The 22,628-nt window shown below is 52.4% G+C and overlaps 8 protein-coding genes across 8 annotated transcripts; 5 read left to right on the forward strand and 3 right to left on the reverse strand.

The window, feature by feature from the left end:
* Positions 1-574: 574 nt before the first annotated feature.
* On the reverse strand, positions 575-1,672 carry TRV_02232 (MOSC domain protein; the record flags this gene model as incomplete). The annotated part of the gene is made up of 1 exon (XM_003023554.1): positions 575-1,672. A coding segment is annotated over one exon (1,098 nt), but the record flags the coding sequence as incomplete, so codon positions are not given.
* Positions 1,673-2,633: 961 nt separating this feature from the next.
* Positions 2,634-4,431, forward strand: TRV_02233 (uncharacterized protein; the record flags this gene model as incomplete). Its single annotated transcript, XM_003023555.1, has 2 exons — positions 2,634-3,264; positions 3,329-4,431. The coding sequence occupies 2 exons, from the start codon at positions 2,634-2,636 to the stop codon at positions 4,429-4,431; spliced, it is 1,734 nt and encodes a 577-aa protein (XP_003023601.1).
* A 230-nt stretch (positions 4,432-4,661) lies between these two features.
* TRV_02234 (uncharacterized protein) lies at positions 4,662-6,357 on the forward strand (the record flags this gene model as incomplete). Its single annotated transcript, XM_003023556.1, has 5 exons — positions 4,662-4,701; positions 4,754-5,093; positions 5,154-5,206; positions 5,267-5,901; positions 5,965-6,357. The coding sequence occupies 5 exons, from the start codon at positions 4,662-4,664 to the stop codon at positions 6,355-6,357; spliced, it is 1,461 nt and encodes a 486-aa protein (XP_003023602.1).
* Positions 6,358-8,889: 2,532 nt separating this feature from the next.
* Positions 8,890-10,388, forward strand: TRV_02235 (uncharacterized protein; the record flags this gene model as incomplete). Its single annotated transcript, XM_003023557.1, has 2 exons — positions 8,890-9,178; positions 9,253-10,388. The coding sequence occupies 2 exons, from the start codon at positions 8,890-8,892 to the stop codon at positions 10,386-10,388; spliced, it is 1,425 nt and encodes a 474-aa protein (XP_003023603.1).
* A 706-nt stretch (positions 10,389-11,094) lies between these two features.
* On the forward strand, positions 11,095-13,907 carry TRV_02236 (uncharacterized protein; the record flags this gene model as incomplete). Its single annotated transcript, XM_003023558.1, has 4 exons — positions 11,095-11,135; positions 11,191-12,964; positions 13,021-13,661; positions 13,715-13,907. 4 exons carry the CDS (start codon positions 11,095-11,097, stop codon positions 13,905-13,907), a joined length of 2,649 nt encoding a protein of 882 aa, XP_003023604.1.
* A 1,716-nt stretch (positions 13,908-15,623) lies between these two features.
* Positions 15,624-16,397, forward strand: TRV_02237 (uncharacterized protein; the record flags this gene model as incomplete). The annotated part of the gene is made up of 1 exon (XM_003023559.1): positions 15,624-16,397. One exon carries the CDS (start codon positions 15,624-15,626, stop codon positions 16,395-16,397), a length of 774 nt encoding a protein of 257 aa, XP_003023605.1.
* A 308-nt stretch (positions 16,398-16,705) lies between these two features.
* On the reverse strand, positions 16,706-17,286 carry TRV_02238 (uncharacterized protein; the record flags this gene model as incomplete). The annotated part of the gene is made up of 3 exons (XM_003023560.1): positions 16,706-16,830; positions 16,886-17,026; positions 17,094-17,286. 3 exons carry the CDS (start codon positions 17,284-17,286, stop codon positions 16,706-16,708), a joined length of 459 nt encoding a protein of 152 aa, XP_003023606.1.
* Positions 17,287-18,468: 1,182 nt separating this feature from the next.
* Positions 18,469-22,031, reverse strand: TRV_02239 (C2H2 finger domain protein, putative; the record flags this gene model as incomplete). Its single annotated transcript, XM_003023561.1, has 2 exons — positions 18,469-21,542; positions 21,668-22,031. The coding sequence occupies 2 exons, from the start codon at positions 22,029-22,031 to the stop codon at positions 18,469-18,471; spliced, it is 3,438 nt and encodes a 1,145-aa protein (XP_003023607.1).
* Between the last annotated feature and the right edge of the window lie 597 nt (positions 22,032-22,628).

Below are 22,628 nucleotides of genomic sequence, written 5' to 3' on the forward strand. Positions count from 1 at the left end.
ATATTATTCTTTTCTTTCTTTCTTTTTTTCTTTTCTTTTGGGTATTGAAAAGTACGGGGTTTAGATGGGGTTGGAAAAGTGCATAGACATCACCGCTTCTTTTTTTTTTTTCCCTTTAATTTTCTTACCGCTTCTTACTATTATTACTATTAACTATTACTATTACTATTACTATCACCATAGATGGGGCGGCTTGCTGTAAGTAAAGGCTTATGGAACATGATTAATCTTCACTATCCTTTTTTTTTTACATTACACTTTTTACTACACTCTCTTGTAGAAGTGCTCGCCCGTAGACACCACCCTCACCTCGTCTCCCACGCTTATCTTGAAGTCTACAGAGGTTAGTTAGTATCAACACGTAGTAAAATGATAAGACAAGTATCGTGGAATCGTGGAATCGGAGTGGCTTACCTGGCCTGCTCGGCACCAGCATCATGCCCAGACAGCCGCCCTTTGCGCCCGCGTCAATCACCCGCGTCCCCCGCAGCGTCTTGTCCGGCTCAACCGCATGTCGCTCTCCCGTGTCCGGGTCGACGTTGGGCAGCTTGCACCTCACCGTCCGACAACACACATGCACATCCACTCCTTCACCATCACCATCACCATCTTCCTTCTCACTTGATACAAATCTAATCATCTTCCACGCATCCTCCTCATACGCCCCGACTCCCTCCAGCACCACATTCGGCCGGAACCGCCTCACACTCAGCTGCGGGATAGCATACTTCGTCCGCCCATGCATCTCCCGCAGACTGCCCATACTCTGCATCTGCAACAGGTACTCGTCACTAAACGCCTTGTCAGGAACATACCCCAGCTCCCGCTCGCTCGGCGCATTGCCCACCGCAACCCGCACATGCTCTGGGTGCACCCTAAACAGACCCAATGGCTTCTTGCTGCCTAGAAACTCCGCCAGAGCAGCAGGGACATGCGTCGAGTACCTCGTCGCGCGCGTAGGGATGCTGAACAACCGCAGCTCTTCGAGGGGGTACTCGCTCGAGTCCGCCGGCGGGTTGAGCGGGATGCTAAACCACTCCTCGCTCTCCAGCAGGCCGAGCTGGATGCCCAGACGGGTCCAGGGCGGTAGGCGGGAGGTGTCGCGTGGGTAGAAGATGAGTAGCACGCCGTCTGATTTCACGCTGTGAAGGCGCTTGTCGTAGGTTGGGCTGGAAGGGTCGGGGAGCCAGATCTCGGGCCGTATCAGGGCGAGACGAGAGTATGTGCCGTTTCGTAGGGTTTTGGCGTCCCAGTGGCCGCTCGAACCGTCGTCGTTGTCGTCGTTATCAGTGGTGTACTCTGCGAAACAGAAGCGGCGGTCCCAGGCGAGTCCGCTGTCTTTGAAATGCGTGAAGTTGAACTCGATGCCTCGACAGGATTTGATAGGGTAGGCTATCAGCGCCTTGATGCGTGGTGTTGGCTTCTCATTGTTGTTCTTCTGGCCTGGTTTGAGTCCGTCGGTGCTGTATTCATGCTCGTCGTGCAGGTTCGAGTGCCCGTCGTGAAGGCCGAGTTTGCGGCATCCCTTGGGCGTGCGGGCTCGGGCTCGTCGGCTCTTCAGCTCGTAGTATGCCATCCCCATCACGGGGAAGACAAAGAGTATGTATAGCAGCGCAATGGCCACGGGAACCGGCAGGTTCAGCCGTGGCATCATCCCGCGAAGGAACAGCATCTTGCCTCTCCCTTCACTTTCGTTGTCTTCTGGGGTATCTCGGTCGACTTGGGACTACAACAGCCGTTTTCTTCAGCCCTTATATATAGCCAGCTAAGTCAAAGGGCGCGCGGCCTGTCTGTCCAACGTCAAGCAAGGCCCAGGTCATGGGCTGGTATTGCTGCGGGAATCGTTTCTATTTTTCTTTCTGCATTGGCATCTCACTGCATACGAGCCTATTCACGGCAATTAGTCAGTAAATTTTCGCCTGTCTGGTTCGGCCTTTGCGAACGAACGAACCCCTTACCTGGCCTTATCTGGCTTCCTCCGGCCCGGCCCACGCCCTTCGTCGCTAGGTCCGGCTGTCCGGCGATCTCAGCCGTTTTGCTGGAAAAAGGCCGAGCGTGCCTCGATCGATCAGCTGTGCCAGCCTTACGGACCACCTCAGAGCAGAGTTCGCCGTTTCGTAATTAGTTTTGGGTGATGAGCGGCGGTGATCGGAAGTGAATGACTGAGTGACTTGCGGCTGGCTGGCTGGCTGGCTGGACCTCGGCTGGTTGGTGTTGGTGTTGGTTAGTTAGTTCCCCGGGGATCAAAAGACAGCTCCACCGGCCTCAGGAACCTCCACGTCGACGTTCGACGCTCGACCTCATGGTAGAAACTAAGCCAGAGGCAGACGGATGACGATGGACGGCGATAGAGCTGCCATGGACGGCAAGATGAAGAAGTTCCTGGCCTACCCGGAGCCTCGAAAGGGGTGAGTCGATGGCTTTACCTGCACTTTACCTGCAACTTGTACTGATGAGTACCGCTGACGACACAGGCCGGACGTCGCATACCGCAATGAGCGGAAGCAGAATCCCACCATGAGCGGCCTCGTGCTGGTCTTCGCGGCTTTCGTGTAAGTCTCTCTCCTTGATATCGCCAGTTGTCATCCTCGCTGATGGACGTCGTGTCGTGTCGCAGCTTCGAGTACGTGGGCATGATTCGACACCTCATCTGGAAGAACGCCGGATTCGCCAGCCTGCGCAAGATCAGAAAACAGCTCGAAGACTATGAGCCGCGAGTCGACCCGACCGTCGTACCGACTTCCGAGATCCTCGAAGACGATGACGCCCTGCAGAACCAAGAAGCAGAAGGGGAGAATGGCCACAAGGTTTATACCGCCGAAGCGCAGCTGGCGTCTACCGCCGTGCCGCCGCGCGCCAGATACTATACGGTGCAAGACTACCATGACATGTACGTCTCGGGTGAATTGACGCCGACGGCGGTAGCAAAGGCCATCTTGCCGCTTATACGCCGAGATACTACGCCGCCGGGAGAACACTCTGCGGCCTGGTTCGAGACGCGGGTTGACCTGGTTCTGGCTGCCGCTGAAGCGTCAACCTTACGGTATAAGCAGGGATGCCCACGGGGACTGATGGATGGCATACCCACCGCCGTCAAGGACGAGTACGACATCGATGGGTACAAGACTTGTCTGGGCTCCTTGAACGATTACACAAGCGATCCTGCCTCGTCCGGTGGCTCCATTGCCAGCTGGTGTGTAAGAAAGCTAGAGGAGGCCGGAGCTGTCGTCCTGGGGAAGCTCTCCATGCACGAATTCGGTCTGGGTATGTATACTCTCGCTGAAATATATATATATATATACCCATCCCCATAAACAAGTATTAACAGTCGATGTAGACACCTCTGGGAGTAACCCGAACTACGGCACTCCCCTCAACCCGTACAACCCCAAGTACTACACCGGCGGCAGTTCCTCCGGCACCGCATACGCAGTCAGTGTCGGACTGCTCCCCTTTGCCCTCGGAAGTGATGGCGGCGGCAGCATCCGCATTCCATCCTCGTTCTGCTCCGTCTATGGCCTCAAGCCAACCCACAGCAGAATCTCTCACCACCCGGGTCCCAACCATTCCAACACCTGTGCTGTCAACGGGCCCATAGCGGCGGACTTGCAATCCCTCTCCGCACTCTACCGCATCATAGGCTGCCCGCCACCAACCTCGCCTTTCCTGCCAGTTTCTCCAAGACTCGCACCCTGCAATCCCAACGGCACCAAATACCTCGGAGTACCCGAAGCGTGGTTCTCCCAGGCAACTCCCGCAATCCAACATCTCTGCCGATCCGCCATCTCCACCCTCGCTGATAAACACAACTACACCGTCGTGCCCATCCAGATACCCTACCTGGTTGAAGGCCAGATCGCGCACGCCGTCACCATCCTCACTGACGCCGCGACTTTGCTCCCCGATACATCCAACCTCACAGCCCCGAACAAGATACTGCTTGGTCTGGGCCGCGAAACGCCTGCTACGGATTACTTGCTTGCTCAGAAACTTCGTCGCTTGCTAATGCAGCACCTCTCCTGGCTATGGAAGGAGTACCCGGGTATGATCATTGTGACGCCCACGACCAGCTGCGCGGGCTGGCCGATTCGGGACCAGAAGGAGCTCAAGTACGGTATCAGCGATGGAGACCAGACGCTGAAAACGATGAATTTCATCTGGTTGGCTAACTTTACTGGTCTCCCTGCGATCAATGTGCCTGCGGGCTTTGTAGTTCCCGAGGGTACGAAGAACGAAGGCGAGATCGCGGAAGAGAACACCGAGGGTAAGATACCGATTGGGTTGATGGGGACGGGCGAATGGGGCAGTGAGGATTTCCTTATGCGCTGGGGTCTGGATGTTGAGAATGTCGTGGGTGATCGCAGGTCGAAACCGCCTGTCTGGGTGGACGTCGTTGCTAAGGCGAAGCAGGTTATGCAATCCGGCGTGTAGATAATATAGAAACATTACATAGATATATAGATGGGATCAACAACTAACGAGGACCTTGATATTGAGGCGGAATTAGAGTTTGATCTTATCGATAAGCCTTTCGCGTAGGCGCGTTTTCGCGTCGTCGTAGCCGCTTAATTGAACCCGCTTAAGTGACTAACACCTTCGACTATTACTACTATTGATGAGGGATTCTCTGTCGACTGCCGTCTCGATGGCCATGGTGAGCCATGAACAGAGACACAGCTAATTTCCAGGCAACACCGACACGTATGTATTTATACATTCTATGGTGAATAACAAGTTGTTAACCGGCCAGTAGTCCACTCGCAGAATCCTAGCCAATTACTCAGCCCATCGACTGGAAGGACTCCCCTCTCTACCAGCCTACCACACCTCGACAAGGCACTGATACCCCCCTTAGATCATGCTGCAAATACGCCTGCCGACGTTCTCCCCGCTGCATCCCAATTTGCACTCCCCGGATGGACCCAGTTAGGTCCGAGTGCGGCTGGTGCAGAAGGCGGGAATGGCAATGTTGATTCTGGCAGCAACGGGAATGGAGACGCTGAAGAGTCACAAACTCCTTTGTCACCGGGTATTCGCAGAGGTGAAATCACGGAACTCTCTGGACCACGAGGATCCGGCAAGACGTCTCTGGCGTAAGTCGGCTTGTTTCCTTCCCTTCTGGTGCTTTTACCATGCTTACCGGCCCTGTCTAGTATGACCACTGCCGTGAATGCATTGAAGCAAGGAGAGACAGTCATATGGATAGGTAAGGCAACACCTTCTACATTGCATTACTATCGACATGGGACTAACTAGGGGGAGCCAGACACCGCTGGTCCCATATGCATGTCCAGGTTTGAAAAGATGCTATCAAGGGACAGCACCCCCCTCGAAACCCAGGACCGACTACGGAATCTACTCCATTTCCAACCTACCACGCTCGCCCACCTGCTGGCCCTGATATGCCATCCTATCGCTGACTTCCCGCCGCCCAACACAGGTCTGATAGTGGTAGATTCGATATCGTGTCTGTTTGGCTCGGAGTTCCGATCCAAGCTCCCTGCAAAGCTAGGCAGCAAGGCCAAAGACCTCCCCGGCGCAGGGCCAAGGGCCAACAAAGAGGCGCAGGAGTCCAAACTCTGGTGGAAACTGATAGGTAGCTTGTCCTCGAACCTTAATGCTCTTGCGTCTCGGTTCGGCTGTGCTGTGATCGTGGTCAATGAGATGGTGACTCGGTTTCGGTCGGGCCAGAAACCGATGCTGCATGTTGCGATATCGGGGTATACGTGGGACACGAGCGTGGCTACGCGGGTGATATTGTACTGGCATTGGCTAGATTCTGGAGTCAGCGAGAAGTTTGGAATGGCGCGGATCAGGATTGCGGAGGTGTTTAGGGCGGGCAAGAAGGCTGTTTTGCCCCGGGCCGTGGAGAGGATTGTTCCATTTCTTGTAGAGGATGAGGTATGTTTCTTTTGTCTTTTATAGAGGTTGATGATGTGTATTTGCTGATGTTAGCTTTTTAAGGGCCTGGTTGAGTTTATGCGGCTGCCGATTAGTCTGGGTGGTACAAGGGGCACGGTGACGCCTGTGTCTGCGAAAAGGAAGCTTGACGGGGATGAGCTTCTTGGAGCTCAGCTCCCTCGTCGACCTAAGATTGAGCATGATAGTGAAGAAGAAGAGGAAGAGGAGGAAAGGGAGAGCGTAGAAGAGAAGAAGCAGATGCCAGAGGAGAAACCGGCTGAAGCTGTGTTGGCGAGTACGAGTCTACCTGCCGAGATAATGGACAGCCAGGACGAGGAGGAAGATGAGGAGTGGTTGGAGGCTGTTGATCTACAGTCTTCTACGGAGCCGAACACCCAGCAAGAGGAGGACGATACAGAGCAACTGCTCCGGAGCATGGTTGAGGGTGACGTCTAGATAGTAGTAAATTGGTTAGTGCCAGATTACTATATGTAGTAACCAGCGCGAATGCTAAGAGAAGCGATAAATATAGCATCTTGGTCGATCTTGGGTCGGCAGAGCATGTTCGTATCGCGGTTCGATAACCTCCCCGACTCCGATGCAGCGAATAGTATATAAACTGCCGTTATCTCGAGTACCTAATACTATCAATCTCACATGCCTACAATAGTAATAACGTCAGGGTCAATCAACAATAACAACATCACCCACCATGCTACTGAGCCAACCATGGCGAGTCGGTCTGACAGCCCTCGGCATCGGCTTCAACGCGTACACAGTGCTGGTCCACACCACCTACGGCTTCACCAGGGTGCTGCCCATGCTGCGCTCGCATAAGAGCAAACTCTACGACATCATCGGCATCTGCTTCCAGCATCTGATGATCCTCCCCACGATCGGCAGTAAGTCAATGTCATGCCACGATCCTGAAACTAAACCGTATAAATCCCACAAACATCATGCCATGGCTCAACCCCAACCCGACCCAACCCTCAACCCCCCATCCGGAGATATATACCCCGTGAAACTATTTCCCTCCTGTGCATCAAACGACTTTTTTTTGCGCGCTAATGCAGGACAAACATCAACTAACAGCTAATAATAATAATGGATAGTAATATTGCAGCTGAAGTGGTTCCACCACGGCATCGAAGGTCCGTTCGAAAAGCCACTTTTCTACACCTACTTGTTGGGCAACTTGGCGTGCGGAGGGTGGTATGCATCTATGGGCGTGGTGAATCCTCTGTTGAGCACGGTGTTTGCACCATTGGCGTCGCTGCTTTGTGTTCTTTGATCGATGTTTCTATTCCTTGTATAATATATGAGTCTTGATAATCTCCAATGGGAATGTTTGCTGTTATGTATAAATGTTTGTCGAAGTTTCTTAGTAAGTCGGGCAGATCCGGGGAGAGGAAGAGAAAAAAAGGCTGGGCCGGAGGGACGGCGGATGGAAGAACACATGGGAAGCTTCGTCAGTCTCCGAGGCCCAGGGGTGGCCGGCCATGAAGAAAATTCCCCGGCAGCTTCAGACTCCTGGTCGGTATTTATCTTCATAACCCTACTACTTAAAAAAAGGAGATCTGCCGCATGCAAGTGCTCGGTCGCAGCAGATGCTAGCAAGCAAGGCCGGCGTCTAGCAAGGATGGACGTTTGAAGATTTGCTTTGCTGCTTATCTTATCATCCGGGGGGGCGAAGATGCCTCGGCTGTTTCCTTTTTGAGACTGAAGGGGAAAAAAGATGCTGCAAAAAAAGCCGTCTTAGTCATCTCTTAGTCATCTCCAAGAAGGGCAGATTTTTTCTGTTGGGGAAGAGGTGCTTTGACGCTAGTCCTCTTTGGGTAGTCAGTTGTCCGGTACAAAAAGCGACTTTGAAGTAGACGAAGAGAAGGGAAGAAGAACAGCTAGAGAAGACAATTAAAGAAGAAGAAGAAGATGGGAAGGGAAGATAGAGGATAGAGTGATGAGAGAGATAAGCGATAAGATAAGAGATAAAAAGATGACGAAGAGAGACCGAAAAAAAATGACGACCAGCAAGGAGTCTCTCTTTTTCTGTGGCGACGCTCTCTCGGCTCGATGATGTAGTTTGTTGGGAGGCGATGGCCAGCGCCGTTGGAGGGCGTATTACTTACATAAGCACGTATCGTCATGTCACGGCTGATCGACTCTGCGACTCCCAGGGGGGCCATCAGGGCCATCAAGTCCGCGAGAAACCCCCAGCAGCAGCACCATCTATGCACAGAACCCGCTGAGACGAAGCCAGGCCGCAGAAGGGGAGCCCACAGTTGCAATTGACCCAAAGGGGCAGCAGTGGCAGGCCCCCATCGAGCGCTGGGCCCAGCAGCCAACAGCGAGTCGTGTATTGTAAATGCGATACCAGCGGCCGCCGCAAGCCTGCCCCAGCCCTGTCTCCTGCAGCCTCCACTCAGGCACCGCGAAAAGCAACCAAAAGCTTGTCCCATCCACTTCCGCCCCAACAAGACGCGGCGAGGGAGGCAGGCAAAAAAGGCAAAAAAGGCAAAGATGCGAGCCGGCGAAAGGACTTGCACAAGGAGAATTCGAGGGCAAAGACAGGCAGCGAGAAAGCAGGGAAGACGCAGGCAGCTGACAGGCTCTTCTAGGGCTTTTCCTCTTTTTTTCTCTTTTTTCTCTTTTCTTCTTTTTGCCTTTTTTCCCACTGGTGGTGCCATCTCCGTTTTAGCCTGCTGGGGGTGTTTATATAACTAGATCCCGCCATCCTCCTCCAGACTGCATCATTCCTCTGGCACAAACAGTCAAACAGGACAGATCTGGTAGACTCTGCTGTTTGCCTCTGTCATCACTGTCGCCGTCGTCGTCGTCATAGTCGACCTTCTGCCTCCTCCGTGGTAGAGTCGAAGGGAGTGCTCCTAACTCTTGCACCTCTCTCCCCCTTCAACACCTGTCTATCAACTTGATATCAACATCAACCCTGGGTATTCCGAATATACTAGAACAATAAACGACGACACCATGGGAGACGCCGGTCTGTCGACAGTCCAGCCTGCTCTGGCCCAGGCTCAGGCTCAGACTCAGACTCAGACTCCTCAGCAGCAGCAGCAGCAGGACAAGAAGCCGCATATCACAGATACCAAGATGACCCTCGCCAACTGGTACCAGCACGTCAACTGGCTCAACGTCACCCTGATCCTGGGAATCCCTCTGTCTGGCTGCATCCAGGCTTTCTGGGTGCCGCTGCAGCTCAAGACTGCCATCTGGTCGGTGCTCTACTACTTCATGACCGGCCTGGGAATCACAGCTGGTAAGTAGATGAAATCATACATCAAACAATATATATATATAAAAAAAAGGGATATGATGTACTAACGAGAGTAGGATACCATCGTCTCTGGGCTCACTCCTCGTACTCTGCCACTCTCCCCCTGAGAGTCTACCTGGCTGCCGTCGGTGGTGGTGCCGTGGAGGGATCTATCAGATGGTGGGCTCGCGACCACCGTGCCCACCACCGCTACACCGACACCGACAAGGACCCTTACTCTGTCCGCAAGGGCCTGCTCTACTCCCACATCGGCTGGATGATCATGAAGCAGAACCCCAAGCGCATCGGCCGTACTGACATCACCGACCTGAACGAGGACCCCGTCGTCGTCTGGCAGCACAAGCACTACATCAAGGTTCTCCTCACCATGGGCTTCCTCTTCCCTGCGCTCGTCAGCGGTCTCGGATGGGGCGACTGGATGGGCGGATTCATCTACGCCGGCATCCTCCGCGTCTTCTTCGTCCAGCAGGCCACCTTCTGCGTCAACTCCCTCGCCCACTGGCTCGGAGACCAGCCCTTCGATGACCGCAACTCCCCCCGAGACCATGTCATCACCGCCTTCGTCACCCTCGGCGAAGGATACCACAACTTCCACCACGAGTTCCCGTCAGACTACCGCAACGCCATCGAATGGCACCAGTACGACCCCACCAAATGGACCATCTGGATCTGGAAGCAGCTCGGCCTCGCCTACGACCTCAAGCAGTTCCGCGCCAACGAGATCGAAAAGGGCCGTGTCCAGCAGCTGCAGAAGAAGATCGACCAGCGCCGTGCCAAGCTCGACTGGGGTATCCCGCTCGACCAGCTGCCCGTCATGGAATGGGAGGAATACGTCGAGCAGGCCAAGAACGGCCGTGGTCTGATTGCCGTCGCCGGTGTTGTCCACGACGTCACCGACTTCATCAAGGACCACCCCGGCGGCAAGGCGATGATCAACTCTGGCATCGGCAAGGACGCTACCGCCATGTTCAACGGCGGTGTCTACAACCACTCCAACGCCGCCCACAACCTGCTCTCGACCATGAGAGTCGGCGTCATCCGCGGAGGATGCGAGGTTGAGATCTGGAAGAGAGCCCAGAAGGAAAACAAGGAAGTCGACTTTGTACGTGATGAGTCTGGAAACCGTATCATTCGTGCTGGTTCACAGGTGACCAAGATCCCTGAGTCGTTCCCGTCTGCTGGCGCCGCTTAAACGCCTCTTTTTTTTCTGCGTCCGTCGTTTTGCTGCTACTTCGACTTGCTGCTTCTTCGACTTCTTGCTTCAGCGTCTTTCAGCGTCCTGCCTCTTCTTCTAACCTGTTTCTTCTTTAAGACATTGATGGTTAACGATTTGGTCTCTTTCCTTGCGTAGACGACTAGAGTCACGTCATGAGCCCGTGGATGACTGGCCTTTTTTTCTTATCCTCCTCTTCCGATGATGATGCTATCCTTTCGAGCCTGGATACTGGAACCATTACCTGCCAACTGGACAGACAGGCTCCCACCCTCCGACCTGGAAACGGACTCTCCTTCGATTCCTCCCGTGGTCCCGGAACGAAACCCCCCCCTTTGCCTTCGTTATCTCCCTTTTCATGACCCCCGTCCGAACCGTCGACTATGCCGTGCTATGGCCAGGGAAACGAACAGACCTCCCCGCCATCTAATAACTCTGTACTCTTCTTCTTTTCTTTTTTTTTCTTATTCACGTGTCTCTTTTATGTGTGTGTCTCTTTGTGCTTTGTCTGGGGTCTGGAGTTACGAGGAACTAGTTAGTTGATATGGGGGAGGCTACAGGTTTTTATCCTTTTTTTTTTCTCGCGAAAAAACACACCACCTACGCTTTCTGCTAAGTGTCTTTGTCTACCAAAAAGTGTTTTAACTACCAGACAATAAACATACTTAATTAAATGACTATGATCATGACCATCCTTAGAAAGAGACCCATAACTATCATTATTACGTAAAACTAGCTAGCTGTAACTAACTGCTTGGCTGTCCTTTTTTCAACTCCCCAGGGCTGCTCTTTGCTCTCTTGCATGCAGTGGACAGCTTCACGTAGCTGCAAGTCATTCTTCTATCTATATATCTACATCTAGATCTAGATCTGCTCTACTTCAGACTATATATACAGCCACTGCGACTGCAACTGGCTCCGACCAGCTACCAGCCAACAGTTACACAGAAGAAACCGCTTGCTCCCTTGCCGTCATCCTGGCGCTGGCTACGAGGCGCTCCCTCTCCCTCTTCCTGCTCGCCCTCCCGCTCTTCGTGGTCGCCGTCCTCATCCTGGCGCCTGCTCTGCGCTTCCCCGCCCTCGGGCTGCCCTCCCTGCGCGCCGCCCGCCCCGCCTTCGTCTTTCCTCCCTCTCGCTCCAACTTCACAACATCAACATCAACACCAACACCAACATCACTTCTTCGATCAACAACCTCACTGCTAGCAACCACCACTAGACCGCTCACGACAGCTTCAATGGCTCCCTCTGCTCTGCGATCACCCCCTCAGCCCCCGCCGCTGTTCACAGGCACGCCCACCTCCGTCGTGGAAGACACAAAGCGCCTCATCGAGCTCTCGCGTGCCGTCCAGGATGGCGTCGCCAACAACGTTACTGCTGAAACGGCCTCCTTCGACAAGGTCGTGCTTCCACTGGCCCGGGACGAGAACACCATGGCCCTCGAGTCGCATATCCTGGGCTTCTACCAGTCCGTCTCGACAGACAGCAAGCTTCGAGACGCCTCGACCGAGGCTGAGCGGCTCATGAACGACTTCGGCATCGAGTCTGCCATGCGCGAGGACCTGTACAAGCTTGTCGACGCAGCAGTCAAGAAGAACGAGAAGCTCGACCCAGAGTCCCAGAAGTTGCTCGAGAAGGAACACAAAGACTACCTACGCAACGGGCTCGGACTGCCTGCGGGCCCCAAGCGGGACAGATTCAAGGAGATCAAGAAGCGGCTGAGCGATATTGCCATTGAGTTCCAGAAGAACCTTAACGAGGAGAACGGCGGGCTGTGGTTTACCAGGGGGCAGCTCGCCGGTGTTCCCGAGGATGTGCTCTCGGGCCTGAAGAAGGGCGAGGGTGAGAACGAGGGCAAGCTCAGACTTAGCTTTAAATACCCTGATCTCTTCCCCACGCTCAAGTACGCTATTGAGCCCGAGACGAGGAAGGCGGTTATGATTGCCAATGAGAACAAGTGCAATCAGAACATACCCTTGTTCAAGGAGACGTTGCTCCTCCGTGACGAAGCTGCTCGGTTGCTGGGATACCCCAACCATGCCGCGTTCAGGCTGGAGGATAAGATGGCGAAGAACCCCGAGACAGTCGATAGCTTCTTGGGCGATTTGCGCTCTAGACTGACGGATGGTGGGAAGCAGGAGATCAAGACTCTCATGGAGATGAAGAAGAAGGACGTCGAGACTCAGAAGAAGACGTTTGATGGACATTATTTCCTGTGGGACCATAGGTTCTATGACCGCATGATGCTGGAGAAGGACTATTCTCTCGATCATCAGCTGATTGCAGAGTACTTCCCGCTTCAGACTACTATCCGCGGCATGCTGGAGATCTTCGAGCAGATCTTTGGTCTTGTCTTCGTTGAGATCAAGGGTGAGGAGAGAGCTAAGATTTCTAGCTCGGGCAAGGGAGAGGATATCGTCTGGCATGAAGACGTGCAGGTGTTCAGCGTCTGGAACGACGAGGGCGAGGGAAGCGGATTTGTTGGATACTTGTATCTTGACCTGTTCCCTCGCGAGGGCAAGTATGGCCATGCCGCTAACTTCAACCTGCAACCGGTATGTTCATCCCTATCAATCAACATCTATATCTCTATACTGACTTTGGAGTACAGGGCTTCATCAAAGAGGATGGATCTCGTCGATACCCTGCCACCGCACTGGTCTGCAACTTCTCCAAGCCAACCGAGAAGAAGCCCAGTCTGCTCAAGCATGACGAAGTCGTCACTCTCTTCCACGAGCTCGGCCACGGAATCCACGATCTTGTCTCCAAGACCATCTACTCTCGCTTCCACGGCACCAACACCGTCCGTGACTTCGTAGAGGCTCCCAGCCAGATGCTCGAGAACTGGTGCTGGACTCCCTCCCAACTCAAGTCCCTTAGCAAACACTACTCCACCATTTCACCAGAGTACTACAAGGCCTGGAAGGAACATGCGGGAGAGAAGCCAGATCCCGCAGCCGAGATTCCAGACGAGCTGATCCAGAACCTCATCAAGACGAAGCATGTCAATGCCGCCCTGTTCAACCTGCGACAGCTCCACTTTGGAATCTTCGACATGACTGTCCACGAACCCAAGGACCACGAGGCAATCAAGGCCATGGACGTCTCAGAGACGTACAACAAGCTTCGAAAGGAGATTGCTTCTCTCGACGGACCCGAGGTTCTCGGCCAGGGTTACTCCTGGGGTCACGGAGAAGCTACTTTTGGCCATCTCATGGGTGGCTACGATGCTGGATACTACGGCTATCTCAGGTATGTCTTACCTTTAACACAACACCTAGATAAATACTAACATGACCTTACAGCTCCCAAGTATACTCCACCGACATGTTCTACACCGTCTTCAAAGACGACCCCATGAACAAGAAAGAAGGCCGTCGCTACCGCTACTCTGTCCTCGAAAAAGGAGGAAGCCAAGATGAAATGACTACTCTCAAGGAGTTCCTCGGCCGTGAACCAAAGCCAGACGCTTTCTACAAGGAACTTGGCCTGGCCTAGACTCCTTATACCCGCCCCTCTTCTTCCGTCCGTCTACTTTGCTTCAAACTAAGCTCGAGTTAAGTTATCGTCACTTTATACATCCTCTTTTTGAGCTTTTACATTCGCCTCCATAAATTTATGGCATGCATGTTCTACCGGTGCAAGTTCTGCGGTTGGGTTGTTGTTCATTTAGCTTAGAGCTCATAACTAGCTAGTTAGTTTAGTCGTTATATCCGATGGTCAAGCAAGTTGCCTTACTCCCCTCTCTCCTTTCTTACTTCCGTACAGCGTCATGCCGCCTTCTGCAGCTTTGCTCCAGCTCCAGCAACTAAACTAATTACAGGCAGGATAGTGCACTCACGCTGTGTGTAGGTTACTATCTAAACCCAGCTTGGTTGTTTGTTTGTTTACTCAAATAGAGAAAGGAAGGTGCATTTTGTACTATGGGAAGGTTCGATGTTGATGTTTATTTACATCTCAATTTAAACTTTCATGTAAACTTAAATTAAAGATAGTACGAACTCAATTACTAATTGAATCACGAATCACGTGATTATCAAGGTTCCAACCTTTACTTTGAGGGAAAAAACATCTACAAAGTACATACACCCTAACAACGGCAGACCAAACCAGCAACCAAGGAGAAATGACAAGTCAAGAGCAGGCGTTATCACTGTGGCCAAAAATGGATTGAGGCGCCGATATCAAGCCGTTGAGTCAAAAGATTTGGAATACCCCTGCAGCCACACTCGCCTCCAACTGTCACTGCCAGCATGCAGAGATGATACCAACAGGCCTATTTCGTCCATTTTCACCCCACCATTTTCTTTCTTTTTTCTCTCCCTGCGGGTGGTGAACACGGCCTAGATCCAGATTCTTCTGGGAATTCTTAGCGATCGAAAACGACGAGTCTATAACCCGGCCACCCGGCGTCGACCCCTGCTGCGTGGGGTGTCACGAAAACCGCCATGGCTCTACGTTACACCTTACCGATTAGATATACCTATTGCGAGCCTATTTGAACTGTCCGATTTAGTTGATGGTGTGCCTGACATCTGTTAAAGACAGGGGTGATCATTAAGGGTCAGCAGCGCCAAAATGTCATAGCAACGTGGGCAGTGGCTTTTTTTTCTTCTTCTTCGACTGCTTGACAGATTACTGTCGGGATACCCCGATAAACACGAAGAAGGAGCGGCACGGGTGGTTGTTTGCAAGGTAGGTTGGATTCTTTCGGGGTTTGGTTTGGATGTGTGACTTTGAAACTGTATTGGTCAAAGGCTGTTGACCCGCTACATTGATTGTACATAACGCGGGTATCTATACCTGTGGCCCAACAACTAGGTAAGTTATACCTTGTGACATAATGATATAAAGATCGCTTGGTATAGATACTACCAAAGAATCTAGACACAACGCCAAGTAAGGCTCAATAACATATATACGCATATCAATCTTCCACTTATCAGAGGGCATAAATATATTACTTGCAGAGAATCTATTATCCGCATCCATTAATTTCTGTATTTTCTTATGGTGTAGAGAATACTCAATTGCATTTAATAAACGGCGTTTCCCAAAATGGTCTATGGACGATTTGACAGTCACGTGACACAGCTATTCAACCTGCAGCTTTGAACTTGTTGAACAAGCAAAACAAGACAGAGAAGTCCAATTCCTCACTGAAGCTGTTTGGGTATTGAGAAGTTACATCAGACCAGTCGGTTTGAAGATATAATGGCGACTACCGCATCCCGGGACTCTCCCGCTCGAGAATCGCCCACTCCGCAACAGCAAGAGCTCAATGCAGAACAGTCCAAAGCCAGTCAACCTCGAGGCCGCATACCTATAAGAACCTACCATTGCCGATTCTGCAACCATCTTCTCGTCGCATCAACACAAGATCTCTCTACGCTTCCTCGAAGACGTGCTCCAGCTTTAGACAATGCGATAATACTCCCTCTACCGAAGAAGTCTGCCAGCGCAGAGGATGAAGATGACAATGAAGAGGAAGAGGAAGAGGAAGAGGAGGAGGAGGAGGAGGTCAAAGGTAAAGAGCACAACGAGAAAGACTCGGGAGAGGCTGAGATATCACAGCAGATGGAATCAGCTACGTTGAAACCGGGCTCGAGGAAAGGGAAGTCTTCTGCTTCCTCGTCTTCATCGCAACATTACACGATTTTGTTGTCAACAACTACACCGGATAGAAAACCGATTATTCTACGGAGAGCAGACGGGTTTGAGAAACGGCTACTGGTCCGGTGTGGTCGGTGCAAGGTCGTGCTTGGATATGTTCTGGACGAGGTTCACTTTAAGAAAGCAGAGGATAACAAGGGTGGCGCTGGGGGGACGACAGAAGGGGAAGATAGCAACACCTCCGGCGCAGGAGAACCAGAGGTGATTTATATCCTTCCTGGCTCACTAGTTGAGACAGATGAACTGGGCACTGAGATTAAGATTGAGCGGGAATCCTGGGCTGAATGGGAGTCTCTTGCAAAGAAAGCTGGGTAAATGAATGTTCACGAAAGTAATGATCTGTCGGTTTTAACAAGAAGTTGATATTACGATTTCCATAAAATAAAGGCCCAGACACCGATCTCTACCGCTTATCACCAAAGAAAGATACTCTTCGACGTCGTGTGACAGGATGATTTCTGGACTCCCTCCCTAGCCATAAACAAGTTGTGAAAATAAATGATATATTCGTGACACGTAAAACACCGAGGCCGGAATAAAAGAGGTTTTGAAAGGGATGGACAGTTTAGTTGGCGAGAATCGTTCGGACGAGCTCTGTAGAAGCTCGTATATTAGTTGCTTGTTCATTCACTTAAAACCCAAGAAGATACCTTACCGGTGTAGTTTATTTCGCCGGAGCTGGTGTCGACGGCCTTGAGGAGCTCGTCGACCTCTTCATCGGACATCTTCTCGCCGAGGTTGGTCAAGACTGTCGCAAACCCCGTTAGTACCGGCTATTCCTATGATATAGCAGTAATTCTTACTGTATCGAAGCTGTCCAACACCGATGTAGCCAGTCATGTCCTTGTCGAAGACCTGGAAGCCACGGCAGTACTCCTCTGGCTCTCCGGGGTCACGGAATCCACCAGGTCGGTTAAGCACTTTGGAAAAGGCATCGAAATCAACTAAACCGCCATGTATCAGCTTTTATTTTTGCCCTTCCTTCAGTCACCAGCCAGTGTATCAACTCACAGTCTCCGCCAATTCCCTTCTCCAGTTCGCTGATCTCAGCGAGAGTTGGGTTCTGTCCGCATGCCCGCAGCAGATCGCCTAGTGACTCGAGGGCAACACGGCCGGTTCCGCGCTTATCGAAGAGGGAGAATGCTTCCTTGTAGTTTGTAGAGGCCTTGTCGCCATTGTTATGGTTCTCGTTAGCCGATGCCATGATGATATACTGAATTTACCGACTGGTGCTTGTCTGGTTTCTTGGGGAATAAATTCGCTGGTTCGTCTTTCAAGCGAATTTGCGAGGATGGGCAAAAGAGAAGTCTCTTATTCTCCGAGAGCCACGTCAGGGTGAATTCGTGAGACAACCACACGAAACGAAACGCAGTCGCAGGCTGTATCTTCTGGCAAGTCGCAAGGCAGTCCCGTTTTTTTTTTTTTTTTTTTGTTTACTGTGGCGACGCAGCCAGAGGCAGACAAGACGCTGTTTCTCGTTTCTTGGGTGCGGCGAGCGGCGAGGGAGGGCAAGGGGGAGCAAAAGAGCATTTTCACGTACCATGGTTCTGCGTGCTTGTGTTCCCGAGTTGCGTAGGCGACGAGGATGGAGGGCAGAGGGTTCAAGATGTGTTCTTTTTGCTTGCTGGACAGCTGGACGTGGATGGCGATGGTGGTTTATATGTCAGGGACAGTGTTTTCGGTCTGTCTTCTGCTGATCTGCTGCTTTTTCCTCTCTTATCGCTGCGGCCAGGCCAGCCGTCTCGTTGCCATGGGAGACGGGACGCCACTAGCAAGCCCCTGACCAACGCATACACCAGGGCTACGACTCCGGGAATACAGTACTCTACAGATGAGGCCGAAGAGAAGAGAGCTGGAAGATAGAGAGCGTCGACGATGGTGGTATAGTTATAATTACAAGAAGTTAGGGGGTCGGAAAGTCGAGATAAGACTGTATAAACAAACACCCAGAGAAGATGAAGAAGACGAAACGAAGACGTAGACGAGAAAGACAGTCCAGTTCAACTGAATAGCAAGTCGATAAGAGAAAGGAGAATCTTCATGAAGTCCCAATAGCAGTTACCAGTCATTACCTTTTTTTTTTTTGTAGCCCCGAGTTCCCTTGGGTCAAAAACATGCGCCCTCAATATCCTACTTCTAAGCGCTAGAGACACAGAACAAACGAAAGAGGAGAGCAAAACAAACACAAGGAAGCAGGAAAAGCAGTTGAGCAGCGCTGGAACGGAAAAGGGAGTCGCTTAATGAGGTGGCGGTGTGAAGAGGGTGTAGATGTATATGGTGATGATGACTTTTGTTGGTTGTGAGTATCAGACGAGACCAGATGTCCGTAGATATATGATAAATTTAGGTAGGTAAATAGATAAATGGATAGTAGATAGATCGTTGTTCATGAGCTTGGGGCGATGGTGATAGAAGAGCCCTTGAGCTTTTCGATACAGCTTCCTAGGAGGTTGGCCGCTTCGTGGAGCAGCTCCCATCTGGTGTTGAGGAAGTCTGCCCTCAAAACCATGAGAAGTCCCATACACCGATTTCGATCTCGGATCTTCTCAAGGTCGTTCGGGTGATGGACGCCGCCCACTCGTTCGAGGTAGACATACATGTCATGTCGTTGCTGCTCGGGCGTGGTCAGTTCTGGCGGTGATGGGCGGATGGGACCGTCCAGCGCAAAGCCATATGACCAGACGACCAGGGCGGCAAAGTAGAGAACCCACGGCCGGCTCATGATAAAGTCCTCTCGCGCGCAGTACTCCTGTACATTCATGCTCGATCCAGTCACTTGATGGCCTGGCCTTGCATGGTTATTCCGCAGCAGGACCTGTGACAGGAACTTCAACGCAAAGAAAGTAGCGTCTCGAGCCGAGTCCTTGTTGGCCCATCGCTCGACCATTTTCTCTTTTGCGCAGCTGAAGTCTCTAGGGGTGATGGCTCGTCCGAGCAGCCGGGCAGCTCCAGCAAATATCTGGCAGTCGACCACGTCGACATGAGAAGCCATATGAGCAAGATGGTGGAGGACGTTTCTTGTCTCAGAAAAGACATCCTCTTCAAACAGGTTCTGCTGCCGTTGCTGGTACCCACCGGACGACGAATAGCTGCCGGTAGGTGGGCTGGGGTCATTGGCTAGAGATTCATCAAAGTCTCGCTTCCAGTTGTCGAATGCTCGGAGCATGGAGGACCTCCACTTGTCTCTGAAGCCAGGTACTTGAGAGACACCCAAGGAATTAACTTGTAGATCTCGCTGGTTCATGTGCCAGCTTACACTCAGCAACCCGGCCATTATGATTGTTCGACCAAAGGCGTTAGTTCGCACCGTCTGGCCAGTCAACGTCTTCTTTAACCCTTCAAGGAACATCGTCGGTTTGAAACCGCTAGAATTGAGCCGTAACTGTACCTTCGCCGCTTCGGCAGGGCAAGGAGCAGACCAGAGACTCTCGTCACAGGGCAGCGGCAGCCTCATTTCGTGAGCGGCCATCTTCACCGAGTGTCCGAACATAGTGGCATGGGTCGAATCCAAGACAAACGCAGCAAATGCAACCCTTCGGGTCCCCTCCGATTTTATCCAGCGCAGCCATGATTCGTCAAAGTGGACTGGCTCAGAGCTGCCGGAGGATGAGGGGACTCCTGGGCGCTGTCGGTTGTCCGAGGGAGACGGAGGCGAGTTGAAGGCTGTCCGGCCTATTAGGGAGCTACCACGGCGCATCAATGTTAGTGTAGTATCGTGGTGTATGTGTGCTCGTTCATGTAGCTCTCGTGTGGAGTACATCTTCTCATATGTCTCAAGAAGTAGCAGTGTTTGGAAGACCCAGAGCTTTGCTGGTGGCCTGAAATCGGGATCCATGAATAATTCCCATCGCAGATGAACGCAGATGAAGTTCGCCAGCTCTGATGCCGTATCAGTAAATTGCTGACCACGGTTGTTATCCAAAGTAACAGCTCCAAGGGCCATTACAGCGAAGAGCAGGAGATTAGGTGTTTTATCTGGTGTAAAGGTGTGTTTGTGCAAGATAGGCAGTTGTGCATGGCAATGGTACCAATAGGAACTGATATATGTCTGCATCATGCGCAGACTGAGTATGTGGTTGTCTGCATCCATATTACCCTCCATGAATGTCTCCTTGCGGCTCTTCAGTGAGCCACTGCCGGATTCATTGAACCTCGTCTGTATTAGATCTAGCAGTTCGCTTCGTTTCTCTTCTGACATGACGGAGTATGGAGGCGCCGAGTCAAGAATACTGGTAACGCTCATTGGATGATGTTGCTGCTGTTGTTGCTGGGGATTCCCAGTAACGTACCCTGATATGGCAGTCGAATCCGTAGGGTAATATGGATTTTGGATCTGTCCGGAGAAAGGGTCAAGGTAGTTGGGCATTATCGTTGATACTGCAGGGAACCCAGCAGCGGATGATGTATTCGAGCTTTCATTGAAGAGCCAGGCTGTGAAGTCATCAGTCAAGGCAAAGGGAGAGCGATTCAATATCTCGCTGCCAAATACCGGCAGGGCATATGGCCCTACTGAGTCCATGTTGGATACCGATGTTTCCGCGTGAATGGTCGTTGGCATAGAGGTCATCTGGCTTAAGGTGCTGGCCAGATTTGCACCAGACGAAGACTGGCTGTGGGACCTACTCAGGACAGAGCCTGTGAAGCCAGAGTCAGGGAGGACAGCCGGCATATGCATGTTCTGGCTCTGTGGCATGTACGTGTTAGTAGCCATGCCGTTTGCCAACAAGCCGGACGGCATGCCAAATGGAAACACGGTATGGTTCCCGGCAGGACTCGATATAGACTGCTGCCGTGACTGTACAGATTCGGACGCAACAGACGCCCCGGGACCTATCTCAGTGGTCCCGTTCAGGGGAGATATCGAGTATGATGGCTGGGGTGTGTTATTATGTGTATTATTAGTAGTTTGGTTGTATGGCTCGTAGTTCGAGCAATTTGGTTCACCGTAGACGGCCTTTTGCTGCGGAACAAGGTATCCCCCCGTATTTCCATCTGACTGCCGCCGTATAGAGTCCGCACTGCCTTTGTGATATATGCTCTGGGGTGTCTGTAATGGTCCGGCATGGAGCTCAGTAGGAGTACCGGCACCAGCACCAGCGCCAACAGCGCCAGCACTAGCAGCAGAGCCGGCCATGTTCGAGGCCAGGAAGCCCTGAACAGATATGAAGCCATTGCTGCCGGCACCGTTGACAGGCTGTTCAGCTATCCGCGAGTGCGGAGGCATCGATCCTGCTGGTGACCTGGCCTCGCTGGCCGGCTGCGAGAGGGCCGGGTTGTTGCTTGTATCTCTGGCAGACGACGGCGAGCCTGCGCCCGGGCCCTGAGTAGCAACATGATCGCGCTTCTGCAGCTGCGAGCCGTGGGTATTATGGCGCTCCTGGTGCCGGATGCACAGGTCCTGGCGAACAAAGGTGCGGAAGCAGTTGGGGAATTCGCAGCGATATATTTGTTTGGGCGAGTCTTTTGCGAAGTCACGATGTCAGCTCAACGTCAACGTCAACGTCAAAATGTCAACAACCTCCACGACAAACACCACAAAAACACCCCGACATGTACCACAGGAATGCGCAGCCAGAGATACGTACGATTTAGCTGATGGCGATACAGATGCTCTGCTCGCGAGTAACTCTTCCCGCAGCCCTTGTGCTTGCACTCGAACTTCTTGCCCGTGGCGGCCTTTCTGGTGCGCTTCCGCTTCTTGGGCGACCCGTCCGGCTTGACAGGCGACTGCACCTCGTCTGACGGGCTGTGAGAGCTCGGAGGACTCGGCTCCAGTTCTTGCGCCGGTTGACGTTCCTGGCCCTGGGTCTGGGCCGGTGCCTGTGCCGGTGCCTGAGCCTGAGCCTGAGCCTGAGTCTGAGTCTGAGTCTGAGTCTGGCCCTGCTGAGCCTGAGTATAGCGGTGCGCGGTGACGGCGGAGAGAGCGAGCGGGTCGGCGTCGACAAACATCGTCATGGCGACCTTTACTCTACCTCTGCAAGCTCGACTCTAGATGCAGTCCGGGAGAATGACATGACCCACCCTCGCCCAGGATGAACGCAAAGACTCGGGACGCTGAAGGTAGACCTGGAGCTGCTCTGCGCGATGGCGCTGGCATCGGCCGGATGACGAAAACAAAGACGACGAGGACGAGGCCGGAGACGAGACAACGAGGGGGATGATGTGTGTGAGTGTGTGTGTATATGTGGTGTGATAGTGGGTAACTAAAAAAGGGCCGCTGCTTCTGCACGTCTTGATATGTATGGACGGCGTCTTGGGGACGGCTCTTTTTTCTTTTCCCCGGGCCAGTTAACTACAACAGCCTATGCGTCGTGCGTCACCAGTGCGAGCAGTGGAAGAGCGAGAGGGAGAAACGGGGTACGGGGTATACTATTATCAGCCAGCTGGGCGCTGGGAAAGGGGCAGAGTCAAAACACGACAAGCAACAGACGACGGCAGATTTAGTAGTCGTCGGGGCACTGGAGATGAACGCCGAAGAGACAGGATGCTGGAGAAGCCAGCCCAACGAACTGTTTGGCCTCCATGTGGGATGATAGATGAGGCTTC

Source organism: Trichophyton verrucosum, assembly GCF_000151505.1.
Source record: "Trichophyton verrucosum HKI 0517 chromosome Unknown contig00204_1.f1.exp, whole genome shotgun sequence".
Classification (NCBI taxonomy): Eukaryota; Fungi; Ascomycota; class Eurotiomycetes; order Onygenales; family Arthrodermataceae; genus Trichophyton; species Trichophyton verrucosum.